Source organism: Callionymus lyra, chromosome 2 (assembly GCF_982586985.1).
Source record: "Callionymus lyra chromosome 2, fCalLyr1.hap1.1, whole genome shotgun sequence".
In the NCBI taxonomy this organism is placed as follows: domain Eukaryota; kingdom Metazoa; phylum Chordata; class Actinopteri; order Syngnathiformes; family Callionymidae; genus Callionymus; species Callionymus lyra.
In genome coordinates, this window is record NC_141819.1 from 23,033,221 (window position 1) to 23,043,171 (window position 9,951).

Consider the following 9,951-nt stretch of genomic DNA (forward strand, 5'->3'; position numbering starts at 1 on the left):
TGTGACTTCCTTATGAACACACCTTACTTATTGTTGTCGTTTTTATTTGATTCTAAAGCCATTGTTGCCACTGGTATGTGATCATTAGCTTTATTAAAAAGAAATTTAAAATGAACCAATGTCTGATGCAACAAACCAGATTTTGTTCCTGCATACACAGCAATAGTGAGCAGAATCAATAGAGAGCAGATTCAAATTAAAACAAACTGGAAACTTTCAATTCAAATGAACAGGTTTGTCAATATTATCTAGATCAGGGGGACACGCCCCCACTAAAAAAAAACAACAACAAAAAAACAAAAAAGAGATGAAGAAACATTTGTCAATCTGTCAAGATCTCTTGGATTCAATTCAACACGCTTCTGCCTTAAGCACAATAGAGTTGTTTATTTGTCCTTAAAGGACATATTCAACATTAAATAAAGTATCGAGAAGGATCAGGTGGAGTTTTATGCTTTGTGAGAAGAACTTTTAAAGCTCAAGTATCAAATGTAATAACGTGTTGAAGTGGTTGTGCGAAGATAAATCCTGAAATCAGCGTTGAATGAACCGTGAAATGACGAGCGTCTTGACAGCAGACACGCGCACGAGCAAAGAATCTCATGAATCCAACAGATTATAATCCAACATTTCACACGACTAGTCATGGTTAAAGACATTTACCTGCTCGTCGAGTTCACCTGCAGCGGAAGCCATGTTGCTCCAAGTTCTCCAGGTAACGCTTTCCGAGCACTTCAGATGTCCCGGATGTTTGTGAAGCACATTGGAAGCAGGAAGCCGCGCGTTTTATCTGGTGTGGAGGCGCAGGTTGGTGTCCTCGTGTGTCCGGGGAGAGCGGCAGGGGAGTGGGCTGGCACCGGCCGAGACTCCCGGGGAGGCGGTGAGGAGGTACTGTGCAGCCGCCCCGACCCACTGACGGAGAAGGAAGTCACCACTAGAGGGCAGCAGATCCTCAACTCATGCAGGAAGGTGCACTTTATAGGATAACAGGAGGTAATAATGCAGCGTAATAAATACAATTCCATTTTGTTGACCGTTTAACATTGTACTAGTTTACTCGTATTCATTTGAATATTTATTTTGTTTCTTTAAAAGATGCATTTCTCGATTTTTCACTATAATGCAAAGTAATGAACAACTATAAGTGTCAACAACTGCTTAATAGCTTTTTTTAAAACTTTTATTGGTTTTACTGAACTCCAAATGGTCATTCAAAGGTATTTCTCTTGTGTTTTTTTCTATTTGTCGACAGACAGACAGACAGACAGACAGACAGACAGACAGACAGACAGACAGACAGACAGACAGACAGACAGACAGATAGACAGACAGACAGACAGACAGACAGATAGACAGACAGACAGACAGACACACAGACAGACAGACAGATAGATAGATAGATAGACAGAGAGACAGACAGACAGACAGAGAGAGAGACAGACAGACAGACAGACAGACAGACAGACAGACAGACAGAGAGGGACAGAAGGAAGACAGACAGACAGATTAACTGACAGACAAACCGACAGACAGAAAGACAGACAGACAGACAGACAGACAGACAATGCTTTATTAGTACGTTGAGAAGGTTCCCGTGGGAAATTACAATTCAGCAGACAGAAGAACAAAAGTATCAATAAGAATATGAGGTTCATGTCGCACTCAAGTCTCCTTTTATTAACTGGGATAAAACAACATTTTCCATTTTAATGTATTTTGCCATTGTATAAACATGAATGAATTTTAGTGCTTTAAACTAATATATCGAGCCCTTGTGAGCCTTTAATTTGCTTTGTTTCTGAAGATAGCAGTTGAATATTTTAAACTGTAATGCCTGGACTTTAAAAGTTGTGAGGTGAGATCCTTCAATGAGATAATTATTTTATTAACTTGATCTGTGGTTTGTATAATAAATCAACTTGATACTTGACCTGAACATGGTACCAAACAAACCTGGGATGAATCTTGTGATAATTATTTTGTCCACAAGAGAGCGCTATTGTCCAACCTGTAAGTGATCTGATTTACTGCATATGACGCGTGTGTGTTTTCAGGGTTCATTTTTGACAAATAACCCCCAATCAGGTTTCATGTGACATTTCACAGAAGGTTCCTGGTCTACATTGGGGCCCTTACAGTCGTCCGCTCTGAGATGATTGACGATGGACTCGTTGTCAGAAAATATTAACAAAGTTCCCTCAAAGAAAAACAGAGTCAAAGTAAACACATGATGGGGGTTTGAATACTATTGTTTCTGTGCCAAATCATGTATTTTGTGACTCAGTCACTCACCGCAGGTGATGGGACATAAATTCTAATCAAATATGAAGCGGAACGACACCCCAGGGAATTGAACCGCTTCACGATGATGATTCACTGCAGCTGAATCCAGCGTGACCTCTGCGTGTTTCTTCTGGAGGAAGATGAGTTTACCAGAACTTGAGGGTCTCAGGTGTCTTCTGAATGACCGTTTCCCAGAATATTTGTGTTTTTGTCTACTTTTAACTTGGGCCACCTCGCGTTGGAGCCAATGAAAGTGGACCTCACAGGCTCGTTGTAGGGGGTCATCTCGTTTATTGGATGTTTGCGTACAGGCTGTCGATCTGAGCCTGGAAGAGAGTTTTGAGCTCAGCCCTCTTTGCCTTCAGTGTTGGGGTCAGAAGACCGTTCTCGATGGTGAACTGCTCTGGGTGCAGGTGCAAGTCTTTCACCTGTTCAGAAAGGAACACGAGGAAACTATGACCATGGAATACAAATAATAATAAACACTTTCAGGTAATAGTGAAATGGTGTGTGTCCACTTGTTTACTTTCTTGAAGAGCTATAAAAAGTGATGACCACACCATACTGGAAACATATGGTGCTAATGTAAAGTCCTATTAAAAACATGTGTATGCTGCTAAAAACACAGACAAGTGTTTACCTGCTCAAAAGACTTGAGTCCAGATTCCTTTCCTAGCTTGATCATGTCGGAGAGGATGGCCTTCTTCACTTCCTGTTATCAGAAAGAAAGTCAATTTATGGTTTATGTTTGGAAAAACTCATTATTTTATTTTTAATGCAGCTGTAAAAAAAAACAAAACATTTAAAGCCGCAATAAGTAACATTTAAAAATGTTGTTTCTGGCTCCCTCCAGTGTTAGAACAGTGTAAAACAGTTTGGTGGTTACATGGACACTCGCTAAGTAAAAAAAAAAGTTAAAATAATAAATATAGAATCATTACATACAGCAACAATTCTGTCAAAATGTTACATAGTGCTGCTTTAAGTAGTTTATCCAGCATTAAGGTGAGTCAGACTGGGTCCACCGCTGCCTCGATGACTACCAGCTGAAGGACAAAAGAAAATGTGACCAGAACTCTGGGACTGGCACGAACACACTTGTTTTTCACCTTGTTTTTGCAGAGCTCCTCAAGTGCTCCGTTACAGCCCAGATTCTTGGCAAAGTCTGGCAGAACCTCAGGGTCAGGAACCACGATCGCGACCAAGCAGGCCTACAAACAAGATGTGCAATTGCCAGTGAGTGAAAAAGAGATGCAGAGTTAAGTCTCTGGGTTTTTGTTGTTCTGTAGCTGTTCATTAATCTTGGTCAATAATTCCAAAAAAGCAAAAACACATGGTTTGCGGTCAAGAAAAATAGTCCGTCACCTGCAGACTGTCTCCGTGGACAAAGACCTGGGCCACTGGGCCACTGCGCACGTACACGTTCTCAATCTTCTCTGGAGCGATGTACTCCCCCTGAGCCAGCTTGAAGATGTTCTTCTTGCGGTCGATGATCTTCAGGACGCCGCTCTAGGGGAAGCAGGAACAACAATGTTTCAGACTCATTTGAAGGGATCCCACAAATGAAACACTTTTAGTCTTGAGCAAAGGCCGTGATGAGGTTCAGACACGGAGGTCCGGATCTTGGAACCACTTCATCCAGCAATGACAGGAAACATGTGGCACGACTTTTGGTTTCGGAGTCCACGTTCGCATGCGAGTGATAAAAACACTCTTAGCAGTTGATTCTTTACAGCCTGTGTTTTGGTAAATAATTATGTTCATCGTTACAAAGACATTTTCTCCTTGTTCTTACCGGAAGCCACTTCCCGATGTCTCCAGTGTGCAGCCAGCCGTCCTTATCCAAAGCTTCTGCCGTCTTCTCCGGGTCCTTCAGGTACCCTTTGAACACGTTCCTGCCCTTGATGCAGACCTAATGTGCACCAGTAGGGGGCGAACGTTAGCTTCTAATTAGTTGAAAATTCGGTAATTTGTAAAGGGATAGTTCACCCAAATTTTAAAATTCACTCTCTCTCTACTTAAACTTAAATATCTATATTTTTAGATGGTGTTGTGCCTTTAAGCTTCAGCTAAAAACAAGATTAAATTATAGACATGTTCAATTTTCCCAGGAACAATTCCTTATGGCGAGGCTTCAATACAAGAACTGAGCAGCAGTAGCTACTTTAAAATGAACATACATTTTTGCCTATAACTATATAAAGAAACCGATTCATCTGAAAATAATACAAACCCTTAGTCGACATGAGGGCGAGTAGAAAATGAGTGAAGTTCTAATGTTGGGTGAACTATCCCTTTAAGAATGGACTGACCTCTCCTTCCCCGTTTGACGCAAAGTAATTCATCTCTTCGACGTCCACCAGCTTCAGAAAGTTGCAGGGCAGAGGAGCTCCGACATGTCCTGTAGAGGAGAGAATACATGCTCAATATATGCTGTTGAGAAAGATATTATCTCTTCTACTTTTATTTTGAAAAATAATTGTGACCTGGTGTGGCATCTCCAGGCATGGTGAAGGTGCATGCGGCGGCACACTCAGTCTGACCGTAGCCCTCGAAGATCTGATGAAAGAGCAGATGTTAAACAGGTAAACATATAGCTTCAGCAATACACTTTTCTTTATCCTTTCTCCCGAGTTTGAGTCCTGATCTCCAACAGTTTATAGCTGCTAATACTCTTGGACTTATGAGTGAGTTAGAAATTAGACACATATTAATTTACTGTTACATTTCCATGTTCCTAATACATCCATAACTCAAGTCAAGAGTGTCAATGACACCACACATCTTAATCTAGCAGGCTGACTCCTCGATCGAGGCAAGAAACCTATAGAAAATTTAAAATCCCTTGATTTAAGAATCTTTGAATACAAAGTAATTGAATAATAAAACAAAAAAAATATTTTCAAAACACCCAAACATGAAAAAATAAACGCCAATCTCCAGATTATGTTCCACAGGAAAATTGTGAAAAATCTGTATTTATTTTAAAGGAAATTTCAAGTGTAAAGTATCCATTGTTTTTAAAGAACAACTTATTTATTCCATTCATCTAGTTCAAGCATCTGCGGTGAAATAAAAGGACAAAACTCTGCTTCCATCATCCTTGATTCCCGGGGGCAGCACATAAAAAATAAGTGGTGATGCTGAGGCGTTACCATGGTGACTGTTAGATGGAATGTACCCAGCATGTTTATGGGTCTGCCCCGGGCCATCCTCCCTCTTATTGATGTGCTTAGAAAGCAACTCAACTCAACCCAATAAAGAAGATGAGAAGCACTTCTATCCTGAGTCTCAAGGTAAAGCCAAACCAACAGATTATATTTTATGACATTGTTGAAATCAAATTGCTTCTATACAGTGAAGAATATTTCAAGACTCAGAAATATGTGTAAATGTGGTAACAAATTACCTGGCAACCCAGCGCTGCTCTGAGGAAGTTGAGGACTGAGGGAGAGATCGGCGCCGCTCCAGTCACCATGACCCGAACACGACCCCCGAAAGACTCCTGCACTCACGATCCAGCATCATGAAGTGAGTCTGACGAGAGACTCTGGTGTGAACAACATTGTACCTGGACTTTGTGGAAGATGAGTTTGTCCCAGATGCTGTTTTTCCTGATGATACCGTCTCGGACCTCAGCGCACTTTCTCTTCACAGCAAAGTTCAGCAGCCACTTGTTGAAAGTCGACTTTGCTCCGCTCTGAACCTGAATCACCACCGATGAAAGAAATGAGGTCAGTTCTTGAGGTCAAAGCTCCGTTCTTTGGCAGCATTTACCAACTTTGTCGTAGACTCTGTTGAGGAGTCGAGGCACCACGGGGAAGATGGTGGGCTTCAGGGTCTTCATGTCGTCTGGGAGAAGTCGAATGTCTCCCTGGAAGAATCCCACCTTCGCTCCAGCGCCGTACATCACCACCTGCAGCTCATATTTTAGCTGACGACAAACGCACATGTGCAAGTATTTGTCTTCAGACCTGCACGACTCTCTCGAACATGTGAGCCAGAGGCAGGAATGAAATGCTGACGTCATCAGGACTCGGATCCACAGACGTCTGGAGGAAAGAAGGTGAGATCGTGACATGAACCTGTTGCTGAAGACAAACATGAAGCGAACCTCAAAGCTTTTGATGACTCCAGCAGCGTCGGCCACGACGTTCTCGTGAGTCAGCATCGCTCCTTTAGGGTCCCCTGTTCAACATTCTTTTATTACCATGTTCAGGGTTTCCAAACACAATAAAACAAACATGAGGGAACATTATATTGTCCAGTAGTGTTTATGCATCTTCAGAGACCATTTCAATCCAAAAAAATCAAACTATAAATCGAGCAACAGTCTCAGGCCTATTGAAGTGTTGTTGCTTTTTTAAAGTACAGCTATTATGCATCACAAAATAAATAATAATCATCGAAATATATATGAATACATCAAATAACATTATTTTAAAACATGCTTTTTATGCATTAAATAACATCTACAGTGCTTGTTAGAAGAAACAACTTAATATGTAGTAGACTATAAAAGAATAATGTTGATTTACAGTTTAATAACTGACTAAGGCAGATTTGTTTTCTTCAAATAAACAATAACAGTTGTAATAATGCATTCTGTTTGGCCTGTGAGTTAGACTGTTAAAAAAATGTGGTCTCTCTTGCGACTGTGAGTTTGATGTCCCTGGTTTATAAAGTATTATTAGTGTCGGATTTAATTCATTATAAAACCAGTTCTTTGTAGCTAACATTTCACAGTGAGACCTAGAGAGAGAGTTTACACCAAATAAAAATGTGATTTGTGGAAAAACATTGTGTTGTAGTGGAAGGAAATTTTGCATTTTGTCATCAATATTTATTTGTTATTTCATTACATGTTGCAGGTTGTTTTTATTCTGAATAAATATATATATATATATATATATATTTTTTTAAATAAATACCTAAACCACTATGTAATACAATTGTAAATAATATCACACCTGTCCAGAACAAGAATGAAGACAAATATATAAAACAAATGTGACTCCTCAAATTATTTGGTTAATGAAAGAAAGGTAAAAACAAACTTCTTAGTGAGAAGATACCTGCAATGTGTCAACATTACCTTCTCTACATGCTTCAGGGATGTATGTCTTTGATCAGTTGAATTAAGAACATTAATATGGTAGTTTCTACAAATAATATTTTGATTATATTTTATAAGAAAGCAGGGATCACATATAATTATATTATTTTTTGTCACTCTGATTTATCAGTATTTTCTAACGAGGCAAACATATTTGAAAACCTAACATCAACTTAACTTGATAAATAGCTTCAATGTTGTTCTGATATAAGGCCACACTTTGTATGTGTGTGAGATTTAATTATTTTTATACTTTTTATTTTAAAATGTATTCTCTTTCCCTGTAATTAAAAATCTAGCCTTGAGACTGATCCACCTCTGACCTGTAGTTCCACTGGTGAAGCAAACAGTACTGAGGTCTTCAGGCTTCGGCGGCTGGTGGGCGGAAATTGATCATCAACAATAAATCATTGCAATTCAGGAATGAGTAAGTAACTCACGATAGGACTGCTGTGGTTCTTTTTCCCGACAGCCTGAAATAAAAAGATGATTAAGCTTGGATGAGGATTTCATTTCCTTAAATGTCTTTCTTTTAATGACCTCCACATCGTCCAGGGACACGATGTCCACGCCACACTTAGCTCCTCGCTCCACCAGGTCGGAGTTGAAAGAATCCATCACGATGACGGTTTTCAAAGCTGCAGTCAGACCCTTCTCCCGGTTCTGCAGCAGCGTTTCTGCCTTTTTCTCGTTGTCACAGATCACCGTGGAGATATCAGCTGCAAGAATTTTGTTGTCACGTCTACACGTAACTCACAGCAGTTCTCACGCTTGGATTCACGTAAATCAAAGTGAGTCATGAGGTGACGGATCCACACAAAGATTACTGTCATATTCAAATATTCTGACCAGAGAGGGTAGCAATAAGGATCTGCAGGATTAGAGGAGTGTGTCTCTCTAGGGGCCCCTACAGGGACTCCTGGACTCAGGCTGTTTAATTAAGAGCATTAGAAGCCACAGGGGCCTCCAATTACCTCTGTCGATAATGAAAACCAGAGCCTCGGGTCCCAGAGTGTCGTACAGCGGGACCACTACCATGGAGTACGTATAGCAGGCCAGCTCGCCGATGACCCACTGCAAATGAGCAGTTGAACAGTGACTCAGCAGAATCACGCGTGTTTCACAGCTTACCTCAGGTCTGTTTTGAGCAAAGATGCCAATATAGGTTCCAGGGTTGGGCTTCAGGCCCCTGTGGAGGAGTCCCGACCCCAGGTGCTCTGCCCTGTCAGACACCTTCAAGCACAGAAACCAAGGTCACATGTAGTGATATTTGTTTGATGTGTGGCTCTCATACCTGTTTGTACCGGAGCCACTGGTACGGCCGACCTGGTTGCCTGTAGCCCAAACATGGACCGTTACCTGTGTGAGAAGTTTGGTTTTTAGATCCATGAAACCAACACCAGCAAAACAAAACATATTTGGTCATAAGACAATCTACATGTAAGTAATGAGCCTTGTTTTCTTAAATTAAAGTTCATAAATCAAGTTTGAACTTCTGTACTATGAGACAGTAAAGAAAACATGGAATGCCTGAAAGCACTTATGTCAATACAATGTCATAGCTGTTGATGTGTCAGGTAGAAAACTCTTAAATAGAGGAGCTTCAATATACACACGTTTTAGTACATAGTTTCTGTCTTTTAAAGTCGCATCTTAATCCAGTCCAGTCTCAAGCTACCAATGGGAACGGTGATGAAAAATAACCCTTGTGTCCATTTATAGCAACAATATTCCAAGTAGGACAACAAAGTGCACATGCATGTGATAAGAAAATTTCCAAATTCAATCAATATAAATGAATTCAATTCAAATAAATGTAATTAATTTAAAGTGACATTTCATAACAAAGTTATCCCAAGATACTTTACAGTTTAAGTAAGACTATATTGGAGAAAAGAAAAACAGATCCCAGTGTATCAACAAAGAGAGAATCACAGCGTGACAGAAAACTCCTAGAAAGCAGAATCTTCGAGCAGAACCAGACTCATTGATGACCTGCTGTGAACGGCTGAGACAATACCTTTTCAAACTTGATATACAGGTGACATTAACTTCAGTTTAAGGTGTAAACGATTCCAACAACTCAAACTATTTTAAAGTGTTATGAGTTCTAATCCAGTGTATTCAGGTACACAACAATGTGTATATTGAGGTAGAACTAACTTTGTCTGCATGCTGAAATGATACAAACAGTAAAGATCCGACAGATTCACCTGATACTTTCAGTCCCCTCTGAAACACCTCATAGATGGTTTTGGCGTCTTCATAGTAGTGAGACATCAGGGTGTCGTTCTCCATCTGGGCAGCCTTCCTCGCTCCGCCCTGACGTAACAAAGGTCAAACAAACCATGAAGTTGTCTGGATCCCGGCGCACAGGAGGAGATCATTGTGCCGACCTTAATGCCCTTCGTCTGACAGTTGAGGTCGGACGGAGACCGGACTGGATTGGGTCGATTGTTGAGGTAAAACACAGTTGCAGCTGCCACGGCCATCAGAGAGATGACGGCCGGCAGAGGCAGGGGCGAGAAGATGAAGTTGAAGAGGAAGTCCAT

The 9,951-nt window shown here is 40.6% G+C and overlaps 1 protein-coding gene across 1 annotated transcript; it reads right to left on the reverse strand.

Annotated features, from left to right (window-relative positions):
* Nucleotides 1–2,556: 2,556 nt before the first annotated feature.
* acsl5 (acyl-CoA synthetase long chain family member 5) lies at nt 2,557–9,951 on the reverse strand. The gene is made up of 20 exons (XM_087782825.1): nt 9,796–9,951; nt 9,613–9,721; nt 8,694–8,758; nt 8,531–8,632; nt 8,374–8,473; nt 7,940–8,118; nt 7,840–7,872; nt 7,723–7,774; nt 6,398–6,471; nt 6,258–6,335; nt 6,065–6,199; nt 5,855–5,989; nt 5,693–5,788; nt 4,770–4,842; nt 4,596–4,684; nt 4,079–4,195; nt 3,649–3,792; nt 3,393–3,494; nt 2,924–2,995; nt 2,557–2,711 (listed from the first exon to the last, which is right to left on the reverse strand). The coding sequence occupies exons 1-20, from the start codon at nt 9,949–9,951 to the stop codon at nt 2,574–2,576; spliced, it is 2,049 nt and encodes a 682-aa protein (XP_087638951.1). The 3' UTR covers nt 2,557–2,573.

Bases quoted from the DNA above. Each gene is read 5' to 3' on its own strand.
- acsl5 (XM_087782825.1), bottom strand. From the start codon at position 9,951: ATGGACTTCCTCTTCAACTTCATCTTCTCGCCCCTGCCTCTGCCGGCC. The intron at 7,775-7,839 runs GTGAGTTACTTA...TCCGCCCACCAG, and splicing joins AGAACCACAGCAGTCCTATC to CCGCCGAAGCCTGAAGACCT. The intron at 6,200-6,257 runs GTCTGAAGACAA...TATGAGCTGCAG, and splicing joins TGTTCGAGAGAGTCGTGCAG to GTGGTGATGTACGGCGCTGG.